This window comes from Amblyomma americanum, chromosome 4 (genome assembly GCF_052857255.1).
Source record: "Amblyomma americanum isolate KBUSLIRL-KWMA chromosome 4, ASM5285725v1, whole genome shotgun sequence".
Lineage (NCBI taxonomy): Eukaryota > Metazoa > Arthropoda > Arachnida > Ixodida > Ixodidae > Amblyomma > Amblyomma americanum.
This window is the reverse complement of record NC_135500.1, coordinates 111,740,994-111,757,804: the sequence shown is the minus strand read 5'-3', so window position 1 is coordinate 111,757,804 and position 16,811 is coordinate 111,740,994. Positions and strand designations below refer to the sequence as shown.

Genomic DNA, 16,811 nt, shown 5'->3' with positions numbered 1-16,811 from the left:
CTGTTCGCTTCAATTCTGTCGATTCTTCGAAAGCTGACGTAACCTCAGGTGTTCCCCAAGGATCTGTCCTTGGCCCTTTGTTGTTTTTACTTTATATTAATGATTTGCCTGGCAGTATAACCTCAAAGATCCGTCTATACGCCGATGATTGTGTATTGTACCACACTATTAACTCTGTCAGTGATCACTTCCTTCTGAATGAGTCTTTTGGTATATTCTGTGATTGGTGCAATACGTGGCAGATGAAAATCAACTTCAGCAAAACAGTTGTCATGTCTTTCACCAACCGCCTATGCCCTTCTAATTACAATTATTCATGCCCTTCTAATTACGATTATTCATCCCTGCAAAGGGTACATGAATATAAATATCTTGGCGTTGTTTTTTCACACAATATGTCATGGTCAAAACACATCGATCATATCACAGCTAAAGCTCTTAAAAAGGTAGGTTACTTGAGGCGCACAGTACGGGATGCTCCTAAAGAGACGAAACTGGTCATGTATAAAACTCTAATTCGCCCTATTCTTAAATACGCTTCCAATGTTTGGAATCCATATAAGCAATGTGAAATTGATCAAATAGAATCTGTACAACGAAAAGCTGTAAGATTTATTTTTCGCCGCTACGACTTTCATTTTTCACCCTCATCTGCGATATCTTCCTTAAACTTAAGTCCGCTCGCATCCCGCCGGAAAACTGAGTCCTTAAAACTTCTTCACTCAATAGTGCATTCTGCTAATTGCCTCTCAGAGAGTAAGCATATCACGTTTTCAAAACCATCTCTAACCAGGAGCCATCACGATCTTAATATCCAACCCTTTTTTGCCCGTACTAACGCTTTCAAATACAGTTTTTTTCCGCGTACCGTGGAGAGTTGGAACTCTTTAAATGGAAATATACGTGCCTTTTCTGTGTCTGATTTTGCGTCCGAAATTGAGACGTAGCATTATATGATGTTGTATGCAGCGTTTGTTTCACATTTTGCCATGTACCCCTTTATGCGCGCAACTGTACCGCATGATATATGTAACCACTCCTGCTATAGCCCCTGGAATGGGGCTGCAGTATTTTCAAATAAATAAATAAATAAATAAATAATAAAAATGAACCCCTTGTGCAATAGCGAATCCTCGTTTTCTTTTTTCTGAAGCAAAAATATTTTGAAAACAGCCTCTACTCATAATGGTAAAAAATAGAACAAGTAGCTTCCAGTTCTATAAGCTCCCAAGAACGTGGTTTATTGTCCTTTCTACTTACTATTTAATGCTCAGACCGGGTGCATTGCAAGAGAATAGTTGTAATTGCCCTCCGCACGTGATAGTGCGTATATGTGTTTGGGGGTATGGGCGTAGTAGTGTTTGCAGTGTGGCGATTTATTAATCTAAGTAATATTATTTCAATGATAAGCATAACACATTAAAAAAAATAACCTTCCCCTATGCACCTTGGTTTCGGTGACTGTTGGCTCCCTTCATAAGTTTGTCAAACGGGCCCCTCATTTACTTTACCTTGTCTGCTAATAGGCACCCTGCATCCGCCAGGCGCCGCCACCTTCGGTTGTCGTGAAGCGCCACCGCGTAGCCGCTTTTGCGTTCGCTGGGGGATAGCTGCAGCAGACGACGCGCCTCACGCGGTGCAGCGAGATGGCGGTAAAGAACGTGCCCGTTGTTTTATCGACGGGTTTCCTGGAAGTTCAAGTCGTTGACGCTTTTTTTTTTTCGCAGTGCAAACCTAAAAAAGGGTACACTACTACTGCAAGAGGGCCACCTCTGCGACGCCAGTGAATCTCTGCTTGCTCATGGCTCCGAAGTTGCGGGAAAATGCATATATGCATGCAAAATTCGAGAAGCTGTCGTGCTGTGAATGGTAGATAATGCTGCTAGAAAGGAAAACGGAAGACCATGCTTTAACTTGATCAAAAACAAAAGGAGTTTGTTTTCAAGGGAAAGTTCATTCACCCGTTGTGTTGAGCCAGGAAGAACCCTAAGCAGAAGGGCAAAAATTTGAAAAGACACTGCTGTTAATGACTGCAGTGTAGATTCATTATTACACAGCGCTATAAACCCGCCGAAGTAGGGCTGCGTATACACTGGGCCAATGGCCTTGTCACAAAAATCTATATCACACACAGTTCCTTGCTCCACTGTAGATGATGTCTTGTGGGATACAAAGCAGCTTGCACTGCAATTAGAAGTAACCGAGAGAAAGATAAGCTCTCCAGTAACGCACTCCGGTTGATCTTCTGTCATTGTAGATGCCTGCATTACAGAAATACCGATAAACACCACATAACATTTTCATTTCTGTGGGAGTCCAATATGTAAAATTCAACACTCGAGGAAAAGGAAAATCTTACATCAACTAGGCTACATTCCATAGGTGCAATTTCATTAGCTTGTTCTGCGGAGTAATCAATGGCAGGGACAGGTGAATCCGGGTGTGGGGCAGGATCCTGATACTTTCCTGCAGCTTTCTTCTTTTCCCTTTCCATTTGCCTACAAACAATAGACAATAAAAATCACAATGAGCATCCGCAGCCTGTCTTTAACTGGAACGCATTTAACACTCTACGCTTTAGAGAAACACGCGTGTACCTTTCAAATCGTCTGCTTGAGCCAAGAGTTTGTTTATTCTTGTAAACAGACGGGAAGATGCTTGGATGATATGAAATATGACCTTCTTCGTTGGCCTTGACATTGCCGAAAGAATGCTTACTGCATATCCTTGAGTTTTTCGATGGAAGCCAACCCGTCCCATCTTCACAGCGCAGTACAACTGAAAAAAAAAGGTGGGTAGAAAGGCGCAACAAAGCAGTTCATGCTAGCACAGCAGCACGCTGACGGTGCCTAAAAAGCAATAAACACAGTTTCCAGAGCCCATAATATAACCTACAAACAAGTACAGTAAGAACCTGAGTAACACGCAAAGGTTGCCGCCGAAGCGTTTAACACGACCTCTTAAAACTTTTAGCGAGGTTTGGAATATACGATTAAACAAGATCAACAGCATTTTAAATATAAACGCTTTAAAAGGTCACAGGCGCTGTGGAGTGGAAACACGCATATAGTTCGCGGTGCTAGCGTCGTGAGAGCGCTGCGGTTTCGTGTAAACGAAGCTAGGACAGACGTGAAGACCGTATTCGACCGCCTTGGTCTACTCATGCGGGCGCTTCTACACTTACGTTAGAGCTCGTTCACGGCACGACGATAGCAATCTGAGCTTCTTTCTTCATGCAGTGGCTTCAAAACGATATATAAAAACACCTGTGAGCGCCGATTTCCTAAGTATATTGTCAATGGCATTAATAAGAACCGAAATCTTACTTCTGACGACGAACTAGCTGTATCCAACGTTGGCTCCGTTCTCTCTCCCAGGGTCTCGATGGGAAGGAGAAAAACTTGATGCCTGGTGAGTTGCTGTACTCGCTGTTACACCCTACTACACAGCAATTTTTGTTGTTGGGATGCAGACCCATGGAAACGCAATCTCAAAAACAAGGCTCCTAGACGAAACAGCAGCGGCGATGCTACTCGGTCGGCGGGACTTGCTCAGGCTTGCTCGGCTGCAGCCCCCAGCGGACGCTCAGGCCGCCGCCAGAGGCGCCGTCGTTGGCGCTGGAGTTACATCTGCAGGGTGCCTATAGCTTAACGAGGGTCTCGGTTCTGGCAGTCTTCATGCCACAGGTTGCTTAAGAGGGCTTTCGCAGTTTCCGCCCTCGCCATTAGATGACGTTCCACGTCACGCTCGCGGTATTACAGGACGTACTACGTCCGCCGCTATGGTCGAGTGTGGCGCTGGTGAACACTCTCAAGTTTCGCGTACACAAAAAAAACATAAATACCCACGAGAGCAGCAGACTGGACAGCCGTCGCCATAGCTCAGTTAGAAAGAGCACCGGACGCGATATTCGGAGGTCGTGGGTTCGGATCCCATCGGCGGCATGGTTGTTTTTTTTGCTGCTTTATAAGTAATTTTCTTTAAGCGATTGATTAATCTAAGTAATATTATCTCACTGATAAGCACAACACATTTAGAAAAAATAACGTTCCCCTATGCACCTTGGTTTCGGTCAGTGTTGGCTCCCTTCATAAGTTTGTCAAACGGGCCCTTCATTTACTTTACCTTGTCTGCTAATAGCTTAACGAGGGTCTCGGTTCTGGCAGTCTTGATGCCACAGGTTGCTTAAGAGGGCTCTCGCACAGTTTCCGCCCTCGCCGTTGGATGACGTTCCACGTCACGCTCGCGGTATTACAGGACGTGCTACGTCCGCCGCTATGGTCGAGGGTGGCGCTGGTGAACACTCTCAAAGTTCGCGTATACCAAATAAACATAAATACCCACGAGAGCAGCAGATTGGACAACCGTCGCCGTAGCTCAGTTGGTAAGAGCACCGGACGCGATATTCGGAGGTTGTGGGTTCGGATCCCACCGGCGGTATGGTTGTTTTCTCTGCTGCTTTATAAGTAATTTTTTTTAAGCGATTTATAATTTAAGTAATATTATCTGACTGATAAGCACAACTCATTAAAAAAAAAGAACGTTCCCCTGTGCACCTTGGTTTCGGTGACTGTTGGCTTCCTTCATAAGTTTATCAAACGGGCCCCTCATTTACTATATATATATATATATATATATATATATATATATATATATATATATATATATATATACTCTGGAACATCACATAAAGCAGCGAAAGTTTATTGGCTTATTGGCTTTCTTAAGTTCTGTCCATACCTTGTATTTCACCACAGATGTACTGCAGTTCTTGAAATCATCCGTATTATGTTATATGCGTGCTTTTTCGGCATAATAGTGTTTGCAGTGTAGCGCATCAAAATGCAGCTAAGACGTTATAATTACCAGGCTGATTTTCTTTTCACCTATTAATGTTAGTGTATTTAGAGGCGTCTAGTCGACACAGAGGAATATATACATCTGTTCTTGGAATTCGGAAAACTCAGTTACCTTCGACGGACTGTCGGGCAAATTCTGACTACACCGTGCCAAAATACACGCGCTTTCGAGAAGCTTGCATGCCAAGAGACTCCTTAAAACTTGTCGAAAACGCCAAAATACGTGGGGCCACAGCACCGAGGGTAAATCTGCTTTCGAAATTAGAAATACTGACGAGGTTACTGCTTACGATGATCTACATGCCACTCCATAAATAAACTGACAATATTTGTTAAAATCTAACCGTTCAATATTGGTTAGCCAGCGTACTACATAGCACGTCTTAGCTATATTCTGATGAGCTGCACTGCTCACAATGGTATGCAGAAAAAATTGCTCTTGTGTTCTCTTCTATCGTATTCATAGCACTGCATAGTATTGAGCAGCACTGCTTACACCCTGAGAGAATTATAAAGGGCAGAAGAATAGACAGGTCTTTATGTTCTGGGAACTCTTTGTGAGTAGTATGTACCGGTACAGAATGATATGTGACACGCTGCGTTTGTTGTTAATCAGGTTGGTTTTATTTGACATTGAGAAATTAAATTGCAGTTTAAAGAAACCTGAACATTCAGATCCTGTATCAATGTTACTCCTTTAATGGGGAGTTGCATTAAACATCGAGTGAGTATTAGTCTTATAGGTGCGTCAGTTTTGAAAAATTATTTTACGGGAGAAATACCCCTTGACTGTGTAGGTCAGGTTGTGCCCATCCAAATGAAGTAGCTTGGAGTGTTTGTGAAGCTCTCCGACATTGACGGGATGGTATTTTGTTTCATTCGTCTCACTTCCTGTGGTTGCGTACGCAAAGAAACCTCTAAAAGATGCTTTCGCCGTAAAAAAACAGTGCTGGAAAGAAAACAAATTTAGATTAAGAAACAAAAATGCGTTCAAATGACGTCAGACGTGAGTGATCCTTAGTTCTCGAATAGATTGCTTTTAGAAATTGACGCAGCCAGTGAGAAGTTACCAGGGAAACTGTGCTCATAGTCTGTTTTGTTAGTGGCACATCGGGGACTGCTATACAAAGACAGACACATGCCATTCGATTGTGTGTGCGCGTAATTATTCCTGACCATTACGTTGCACTCATTTTTGATGCCACACTCCTGTTTTCAGAAAGTAAGCGCGCGAACAATGTGTTTTCTCTGGGCAAATGCTTAATGATGGTAATTAGGCGTAACATTCCAGCTGTATTGACCAGTGACGTTGGACACCTTTCTTAGCAAAGAAAGCCGTTCTGTACCGTGGAGTAGTAGTGTTAATTCAAAAATAAAAATCAAAAGGAAGGAGTAAATTTTTGCCAGGCCCGGCATCTGCCATCACAGCGTAAGCACCTGAGCTGGGGCAGCGAAATGAAGGATAGCCGGCAGAATGGAGAAATAAAATAATATACGTGAGGAGACAGTAAGAAAGGATAGGGAGAGAGGTAGGATACGCAAATACAGTATTTACACAATAATACACATATACAAGATACACGCGTGTTGAGTGCGTAAAAGAAGAGAAAGCACACGCGCGCAACGCTATTGTTAATAATAATAATAATTGGTTTTTGGGGAAGCAATTGGCGCAGTATCTGTCTCATATATCGTTGGACACCTGAACCGCGCCGTATGGGAAGGGATAAGGGAGAGAGTGAAAGAAGAAAGGAAGAAATAGGTGCCGTAGTGGAGGGAGCCTCTAGAATTCATTTTATTTTTCCAATTTTTTTATCTTGATCCAGTCTTCTGACGTTTCCTTCCCCGCGCAAATGCTTCATTGGCATTCTACTCTATACCTTCGCCAATCCCCCCCACGTGGGTATGTGCCACATTACTTGAGGAGAAGAAGAAGAAGAAGTAGTGGAGGGCTCCGGAATAATTTCGACCACCTGGGGATCTTTAACGTGCACTGACATCGCACAGCACACGGGCGCCTTAGCATTTTTCCTCCATAAAAACGCAGCCGCCGCGGTCGGGTTCGAACCCGGGAACTCCGGCTCAGTAGTCGAGCGCCCTAACCACTGAGCCACCGCGGCGCGTTAAAGCTAGTGTTGCTGCCTGCGTTTTTTTGGTGAACAACTTAACTCTTGTAATTGAAAACTCGTATACACTATTGGTTTTGGGTTTTGGGGGGGAAAGGAAATGGCGCAGTATCTGTCTCATATATCGTTGGACACCTGAACCGCGCCGTAAGGAAAGGGTAAAGGAGGGAGTGAAAGAAGAAAGGAAGAGAGAGGTGCCGTAGTGGAGGGCTCCGGAATAATTTCGACCACCTGGGGATCTTTAACGTGCACTGACATCGCACAGCACACGGGCGCCTTAGCGTTTTTCCTCCATAAAAACGCAGCCGCCGCGGTCGGGTTCGAACCCGGGAACTCCGGATCAGTAGTCGAGCGCCCTAACCACTGAGCCACCGCGGCGGGGCTCGTATACACTATTTGGTATTGCCAAAAAGTGGGATACAGCGAGTACGACTGCGGATAATTGGTTTTTTGGGAAAGGAAATGATGCAGTATCTGTCTCACTTATCGGTGGACACCTGAACCGCGCTGTAAGTAAAGGGATAAAGGAGGGAGGGAAAGAAGAAAGGAAGAAAGGGGTGCCGCAGTGGAGGGCTTCGGATTAATTTCGGCCACCTGGGGATCTTTGACCTGCGCTGATATCGAGAGCACACCGATACCTTAGTGTTTCGCCTCCATCGAAATGCAGCCGCCGGGAACGCCGGGAACGCCGGATCAGTGTCTCCTGAGATTAGTACAATCATTCATAGTGAGTAGGATTGCATACGCGACTCCATTTCTGAATCTTAGTCAGCAAGAGGAGGAGAAAATAGACAAGTTAATACGAAATAGATACAAAAGTGCTCTCGGCATCCCACCTAACTCCGCAAAGGAGAAACTGCTTGGTATGGGAGTCCACAACACCTGTGCGGAAATCACCAGGGCAGTAAGAGAAGCGCAAAGTTGGACGAATATTTAACCTGCCTAGTTAATCTCTCTGCCTTTCCGTTTGTCTTTCTTTCTTGGAGGCTTAGTTCCTCAATAGCAGGCAGGCAGATACTCAATGGTCTAGGGGAGAGCGAGAGGAAACCCCCGTATACTGCAGAGCTAATCCTTTTAGACATACGGAAGCATCTCAAAATTGCCAATATACCTAAGAACATGCACCCGGAGCACGATAAATAAAGGAGAAGACATAGAGCTCGAAAAATAATGAGCAATCTTGCCCGGGACTCGCCGGGTAACATAGCCTTCTGCGACGCACCCTGTGGGTCCGATGGCGCTTCCGTCATTTCCGCCGTTGGCGGGACTGGGGAGAAAGTGACTGTTGCTTTTATTAACACTAGGAATGCTTTAGTGGCAGAGGAGGCTGCTATTGCCGTAGCGTGCGTCAGCACCAAAGCCAAGATCATCTTGTCTGACGGTAAGGCAGCTGTTCACAACTTCTTTAAGGGGGTGGTCTCTAGTCAAGCCGCCAAATTACTAAGAAGATACCCCTTAAGCAAAGATGTCTCCCTCATATGGGTTTATGCACATGAGGGCATCCTGGGGAATGAGGCTCCTCACAGCTTTTCTCGAGAATTATACATCCGAGCTGCTCTGGAAGTGCCCCTGAGTGGGAATAAAGACCCTCTCATAACATATAAATAAATATCCGAAACACATAGACTGGATAGGAGAACGCTCTCACTTCCGGATAGGTTCCTCACGCCAAAGGAGTTCAGGGCGTGGAGGAGGCTTCAGGCCAACAGATTCTTTCCGTACTCTTATACTGCACGATCAGGACACTGGGGAGCCTGAGCTCTGCAGTAGCTGCCACAGAATGGCTTCGCAAAATCACTTAATTTGGAAGTGTCAGGATTCTCCTAGGGCTAAATCACAAAGCATCCGAGACCTTGCCACCTGGGAAGAGCTGATCCGGAGCCACCACCCGGATCAGCAAAGACTCCTCATCCGTCAGGTGGAGACAGCTTACTACAAGACTCTCTCCGCGGTCTCTGGTGCTGAGAGCTGGCTGGGAGGTAACCCCTCCTAATTGCGGCGCCCTGACCGTGAGGCCCCATGATGACGAGGATAAAGTTCATTCATTCATTCATTCATTCATTCATTCATTCATTCATTCATTCATTCATTCATTCATTCATTCATTTATAGCAGACCGCCCTAACCACTCAGCCACCGCGGCAGGTAATCGGACCGCAGCTGCCTGTTTTGATGCAGGCGAAACGCAAAGTCGCGTGTTTGCTGTGCGATGTCAGTGTACATTAAAGATCCCAGGTGGTCGAAATTATTCCGGAGCCTTCCACTACTGCACCTCTTTCTTCATTCTTCTCTCAGTCCCCACTTTATCCCTTCCCTTACAGCACGGTTCAGGTGTCCGCCGAGATGCAAGATAGATACTGCGGTATTTGCTTTCCCCTAAATCTAATTTCATTCCGAATACAAACCATCCCTTACTTATCCCGTACCAATGCATTCCTTTGTGGTTTCAGCCCTGGCCTCTCGCTGCAGAAAGCGTCTGCTCCAGGACCACTGCTTTCCGGTTACCAAGAGGTGCGTTGGTAGGAAATTGAAACAGATTTATTTTTGAGTAAAGGAAATGAAGCAGTAACTGTCGCACATACCTCGGTGGACAGCCAAACCGTGCCGTAAGGGAAGGGATAAACGAGTGAGTGAAAGAAGAAAGAAAGAAAGAGGTGCCGTAGTGTAGGTCTTCGGCATAGTTTCGACCACCTGGGGACCTTTAAGTGCCCTGACAGCGCACATCACATGGGCGCATTTTGCATTCTGGTAACTTTGCACACTTTATGTCGAAAGTTCGCTATCAGCTTTGAATTGAGCACGGCAGACAGCGGCGGGCATTCTGTTCGACGACCGCCGAGCACGCTTGTCGCTATGCCGCCACCGAGTGATTCAGTCCATTAGGGGGGGGGGGGGGGGGGCAAGTCAGCCCAAATGAAGAGTTTTGGTTAGACACCAGTTTCGCAGCCTTTCTGCTCTCCGGACTGCAGTCACCAGTTCATGACATCTATTGGGCGTGCTGGGTAGCCTTCCATGTTCCGGGCGCCCCCTTAAAGTCGTGAGACCAGCCCTCTCGCTTCGCACCGGCGGACGAGCTAGCACTTAACCGAGACAGCAGACGTCTTCAGGGACAGAAGCCTGAGTTCGGAACCATGCCAGACCGCATCCGACAACGACAAGTCGCTGCTACGAGCTCTACAACCTCGCCAACGACGTCGACACCTATCATACTGCAATAGCCGCAGCTGGCGCCAACTTTCAGTGGGCCCTAGGCGAAGACACCGAAGAATAGTTGGACCAATTTGAGCGCGTGGTTTCATTCAACAATTGGGATGATGTGGCAAAAATTGGACACGTATTTTTCTCGCTGGAGGGCTGAGCACGTACCTGGTATGAGAACCGAGAGTGGTCCCTAACGACATGGGAGCTATTCAAGAAGGAAAGTTTGAAAGTATTCAGCGGTGTCTTGACGAAAGAATGAGCCGAACGACTCCTCGAGTCCCGAATCCAGCTTCTGAACGAGCCCGTGCACGGTTATGTCGAAGAGATGAACCGCCTCTTTCGCCCGCCGACCCAGAGATGACCGAGGAAAAGAAAGCTCAGTATTTATTGCGCGGCGCAAAAAAAAAAAACTCTTTGCTAGCCTCGTTTGCAAGCCACCAAAAACTGTCGAGGAATGCAGGCAAGAAGCCTGAACTATCGAGAAGACCCTCGACGTCTGGGCTCGGTAGTTACAACCGCCCTTCTTCTGTCTGTGCAATCCGCATGGACACTACCACCACCAGCGACAACTTGCGGCAGATCATCCGTGAAATCATCGGCGAGGAGCTACGCCGATTACTGTTATCCTCCTTACAGCCCCGAGCAGCGAATTTCATAGATGTGGTGCGGGAAGAAGTGCAACAGGCGCTTGGCACCCCGCAGCCACAGGACCCCAGGCCATGACCTACGCCGCTGCAGCACGCACTCCGCCTCCGTGAGGACACCCCGTACGTCCTCTTCGAGATGAACTTGTTCCAGAACGCCGCCTCCCTGCCCCCGCCCGCGCAGCCTACGAACGACGCTCAAGCCCCAGGAAATGCGATGCCTGGAGGACTTCCGACAACCGGCCGTTGTGCTTCCATTGCGGTGAGGCCTGCCATATTCTTCGTCACGGCCCGTACCGACGTATCGATCTTCGAGGATTTGCCGTTAACGCCCCACAACCACGCTTCGGCCAACGTCCACATGAAATCCACGTGTACCTGCGTTGAGAGGACTACACGCCGAACCGCTTTTCGCGCTCACCACCGCCGTCAACCTGGCGCTTTGCATCGCCACGCCGCAGCTACGCAGCCGCGGTACGAGGAAGGTCTCCCTGCCCTAGTAGGGGAAACTAAAGACAGCAACCTCTGAAGCTGAGGTTGCTCCGGAGCGAAACGCCGAAGATCCTCCACCGACCACGCCCCTTGAAGACGCTGCACCCGCGACGCCGCATGATGATTCGACACTCACTGCACCGACGCCGAACAAAATGACAACCCCGACCACGACGCAAACTGCCTTAAAAACGACGCCGCCACCCAGAAAAGCTTCGAACACACGCCCCACCCGCGACTCGCATGCGCGACGAAGCCGTGACCTGACGCCGAGAGCGACATGCAATGCAAGAACCAGGACCTCCGACTTAGAAGTCACTATCGACGGCCGGAAAGTTACCGCTCTAGTCGACACAGGAGCCGATTACTCGGTGATGAATGGAACATTCGTTGAGCAGCTGAGAAAAGTCACAACGGCTTGGGACGGCCCACAAATTCGCACCGCAGGGTGCCACCTCATTACTCCATCAGGACGATGCACAGCGCGAGTGACTGTCAAAGGACATACCTATCCTGCCACCTTTGTTGTGCTACCGCAATGCTCCCGCGAAGTTATCTTGGGTATGGATTTCCTTAATAAGCATCAGCGATCGTCAGCCTGCGATCCAAGTTGATCACGCTTTCGACGGACGAAGCCATCGCTTTGATGAAAACTCGGGAAAATCACGTTGCCCTGAGTGTCCTGGAGGAAGAATTGAGCGACCCACCCCGTTCAAGCGTTATCGTGACCGTAGGCGCCCCGAAAGCCATTGACGCTGAAGCCATGATCGAGGGGAACATGCAGTTGCTTCTAGACCGAGGAAACAACATCGCAAGAGGCACATCACGTTTCCGCAATGGCCATGCCGAAGTACTGCTTACTAACTTCAGCGAAGAATACCGGTACATTAACAGAGGAACGACGATTGTTTTCTTCGACGAAATATCGCACTTACGAGACTCCTTCACCCTCTCCGACTTTTCCACAGAAGATTCGCCTGACGAAGACAACTCGCCCACTTTCGACATGAATCCAGCCCTGCCCCGGAACAGACAAGACCAGATCCGCAATCTGCTTCGAAGCTATAGTGAGTGTTTTTCGATATCGCCGAAGGTACGACAAACGCCAATTGCCAAGCATCGCTTTATAACAGACCAACACGCCCGACCTCTCCGTCAATGCCCATACCGTGTGTCACCGCGAGAATGACAAGCCATCCGTGACCAATTCGAAGAAATGCTTCGCGACGACGTCATCCATCCTTCAAACAGCCCATGGGCGGCACCGGTAGTTCTAGTGAGAAAGATAGACGGCGCACTTCGATTGTGTGTTGATTACCGCCGCTGGAAGAACATAACAAAGAAGGACGTCTACCCCTCCCCCGCATCGACGACACACTGGACTGCCTCTGCAACGCCAAATATTACTCGACGATGGACCTCAAGAGCGGCTACTGGCAAATTGAAGTCGACAAAAAAGATCGCGAGAAGACAGCATTCATCACTCCGGATGGGCTGTTTGAATTCAAGGTGATGCCATTTGGTCTCTGTTCCGCACCAGCGACGTTTCAGCGAGTAATGAATACAGTGCTGGCAGGCCTGAAGTGGAAAATTTTTCTGGCATATTTAGACGACGTCATTGTCTTCGCCTCGAACTTTGAAGAGCACCTCAAAAGACTTCGAACAGTACTAGAGGCCATCAAGTCGTCTGGCATAACCTTGAAAGCAGAGAATTGCCACTTTGCCTACGAAGAGCTGCTGTTTCTAGGCCACATCGTTAGCAAGGAGTGAGTATTCCCAGACCAGCTGAAAACCGCTGCTATTGAACGGATTCCACCGTCGGCCGATAAGAAAGCAGTGTGCAGATTTCTAGGACTGTGCGCATATTACCGACGATTAGTGAAAAACTTTTCGCGCATCGCCGAGCCCCTGACCAACCCGACGAAAGCAGACGTGCCGTTTAAATGGGAAGCGCCGCAAGCAGAACCCTTCAAGGAACTTCAACGTCGTTTACAGTCCCCACCGATCCTCGCGCATTTTGATGAAAACGCCGAAACTGAAGTTCATACCGATGCAAACAGCGTGGGCCTAGGTACCGTTCTCGTTCAAAAAAGTGACGGGCTGGAGAAAGTCATCGCATACGCTAGCCGTTCCCTTTTCAAGGCCGAGGCTAACTATTCGACAACCGAGAAGGAGTGCCTTGCCATCATTTGGGCTACGTCAAAATTCCGCCCCTACCTGTACGGACGACCGTTCAAGGTGGTCAGCGATCACAATGCGCTGTGCTGGCTCGCCAATATGAAGGACCCATCTGGCCGACTCGCTCGATGGAGTCTGCGTCTCCAGGAGTTTGACGTCACCGTCATTTACAATTCCGGACGCAAGCACTCTGACGCCGATTGCCTCTCACGAGCCCCTGTAGATGCACCCCCGCCGGACGACGATGAGGACGCCTTCCTGGGACCCATCAGCCCCAGCTCTTTTGCACTGCTGGAACGCTCGAACCCCAACCTAAAACACCTCATCGAGTACATCGAAGCCAAGGCTTCTTCACCGCCCTCCTCATTCAAGGGAGGACTGTCTTCCTTCTGTGTACAGAATGATGTCCTCGTGAAGAACTTCGCAGCGAGCAAAACAGCCTACCTCCTTGTTGTACCTTCTTGTTTCCGTGAGGGAGTTCTACAGGCTTCACACGACGAGCCGACAGTTGGACATCTCGGGTTTTCCAGGACCCTCCGCCGAATTCAAGACAAGTATAACTGGCCCCCACTGTCTGCCGGTGTCACACATTATGTGAAAACCTGCCGAGATTGTCAGCGACGAAAGACCCCTCCCACCCGACCATCAGGGTTTCTGAACCGCATTGAACCCCTTTGAAAGCTCTTTCAGCAGGTCGGCATGGAAATGCTTGGCCTTTTCCCAAAGCCAACATCTGGAAATAAATGGATCATTGTAGCGACTGACTACCTGACCCGCTACGCCGGGGCAAAAATTCTACCGAACGGAACAGCAGCAGCAGAAGTGGGCAAATTTTTCGTGGTGTGCATTCTTCTGCCACACGGCGCCCCTGATGTGCTCATCACCGACAGAGGAAAAGAACTCATGGCGGAACTAACGCAAACCATCCTGTGTTGCAGCCAAACCAGCTTCTGCGGGACGACTGCATTCCATCCGCAGACCAATGGACTGACCGAGCGCCTGAACAAAACCATCACCGATATGCTCGCCATGTATATCAATGCCGAACACAAGACCTGCAACGTCATCCTCCCTTACGTTGTCTTCGCCTACAACACCGAAGTGGAGGAGACCATCCAGATGAAGCATTTTAGGTTCATTCATGGCAGAGAGGCGATGACCACCCTATACGCAATGCTGCGCAACGTTACCGAAGAAGACAATGCAGACGTCGCCGCCTACCTTCAACGCACAGAAGAAGCCAGAAAACTTGAGTGATTAAATATCAAAGACAAGCAGCGGACCGACCCCAGGCGCTAAAACTTACGGAGACGCAACGCGGCACAAGCCAGGAGACCAAGTCTGAATTTGGAAGCCCAGCGCCGCTGTGGATTGAGTGAAAAGCTTTTGCGCAGCTATTTCGGCCCATAAAAGGTTCTTCGCTGGCTGGGTGAACTGGATGATGAAGTCATCCCAGACGCAATGACTGCATCCCTGAGGCGCCGCCTACGACCAGAAGTTGTTCATGTCGTCCGTGTAAACTCATATTATGCGCGCTAAAGTAAGCTGAGTTTCCACACTGCGTTTATTTTCACACAATCCGTTACATTTTTTGCTAGTCGCCTTATTTGTTTTAATGCATCAGCTCGATGCTTTTCTGAGAGGGGAGTAATGGCGCGAATCTTTGCAGTGTTTGTTCGTTCATTCTTCAAAGCTACCGGCACACCGCTCTATCGCTTTGTTTGCAATGCAAGACGTGACCAGATTTATCTCGATTGATCGCATCCATGGAAAACTGATTCTACATTGTTCCAAATTGATCTATTGACTTTGCACACCTTATGTAGAAAGTTCGCTATAAGCTTTAAATTGAGCATGTCCGACAGCGGCAGGGATTCAGTTCGACGACCAGCGAGCCGAGTGCTTCAGCCCATTGCGCGCGCAAATCAGCCCAAAGAATGAGTTTTGTTTACACACCATTTTCCCAGCCTTTCCGCTCTGCGGACTGCACTCCCCACATCGTGACAATATGATGTGCAGGACGTCCATTAGAAAATAAAGCTTAGTCTGTCTGTCTGTCTGTCTGTCTGTCTGTCTGTCTGTCTGTCTGTCTGTCTGTCTGTCTGTCTGTCTGTCTGTCTGTCTGTCTGTCTGTCTGTCTGTCTGTCTGTCTGTCTGTCTGTCTGTCTGTCTGTCTGTCTGTCTGTCTGTCTGTCTGTCTGTCTGTCTGTCTGTCTGTCTGTCTGTCTGTCTGTCTGTCTGTCTGTCTGTCTGTCTGTCTGTCTGTCTGTCTGTCTGTCTGTCTGTCTGTCTGTCTATCTATCTATCTATCTATCTATCTATCTATCTATCTATCTATCTATCTATCTATCTATCTATCTATCTATCTATCTATCTATCTATCTATCTATCTATCTATCTATCTATCTATCTATCTATCTATCTATCTATCTATCTATCTATCTATCTATCTATCTATCTATCTATCTATATATCTATCTATCTATCTTATCTATCTATCTATCTATCTATCTATCTATCTATCTATCTATCTATCTATCTATCTATCTATCTATCTATCTATCTATCTATCTATCTATCTATCTATCTATCTATCTATCTATCTATCTATCTATCTATCTATCTATCTAATCTATCTATCTATCTATCTATCTATCTATCTATCTATCTATCTATCTATCTATCTATCTATCTATCTATCTATCTATCTATCTATCTATCTATCTATCTATCTATCTATCTATCTATCTATCTATCTATCTATCTATCTATCTATCTATCTATCTATCTATCTATCTATCTATCAATCTATCTATCTATCTATCTATCTATCTATCTATCTATCTATCTATCTATCTATATCTATCTATCTATCTATCTATCTATCTATCTATCTATCTATCTATCTATCTATCTATCTATCTATCTATCTATCTATCTATCTATCTATCTATCTATCTATCTATCTATCTATCTATCTATCTATCCATCCATCCATCCATCCATCCATCCATCCATCCATCCATCCATCCATCTATCTATCTATCTATCTATCTATCTATCTATCTATCTATCTATCTATCTATCTATCTATCTATCTATCTATCTATCTATCTATCTATCTATCTATCTATCTATCTATCTATCTATCTATCTATCTATCTATCTATCTATCTATCTATCTATCTATCTCTCTGTCTGTCTGTCTGTCTGTCTGTCTGTCTATCTATCATCGTCGGTTAATATTTACTGCGTGGTTTGTGTAGATCGAAGTTGAGATTTCTCTGCAGCGAGTTGTAGGTCCGCTTGGG

At 47.0% G+C, this 16,811-nt stretch overlaps 1 protein-coding gene and 1 long non-coding RNA gene across 2 annotated transcripts in view; both read right to left on the bottom strand.

Annotated features, from left to right (window-relative positions):
* Window positions 1–2,060: 2,060 nt before the first annotated feature.
* LOC144130306 (uncharacterized) lies at window positions 2,061–3,561 on the bottom strand. The gene is made up of 4 exons (XR_013314060.1): window positions 3,327–3,561; window positions 2,598–2,778; window positions 2,360–2,498; window positions 2,061–2,261 (listed from the first exon to the last, which is right to left on the bottom strand). It is a non-coding gene; the product is annotated as an uncharacterized LOC144130306 (long non-coding RNA).
* A 2,046-nt stretch (window positions 3,562–5,607) lies between these two features.
* The window catches only part of LOC144129757 (uncharacterized), a 28,680-nt gene continuing 17,476 nt past the window's right edge, over window positions 5,608–16,811 (bottom strand). Inside the window, exon 3 of the mRNA XM_077663836.1 lies at window positions 5,608–5,808. Coding sequence (XP_077519962.1) covers window positions 5,608–5,808 — 201 coding nt within the window. The remainder of the gene's footprint in view (window positions 5,809–16,811) is intronic.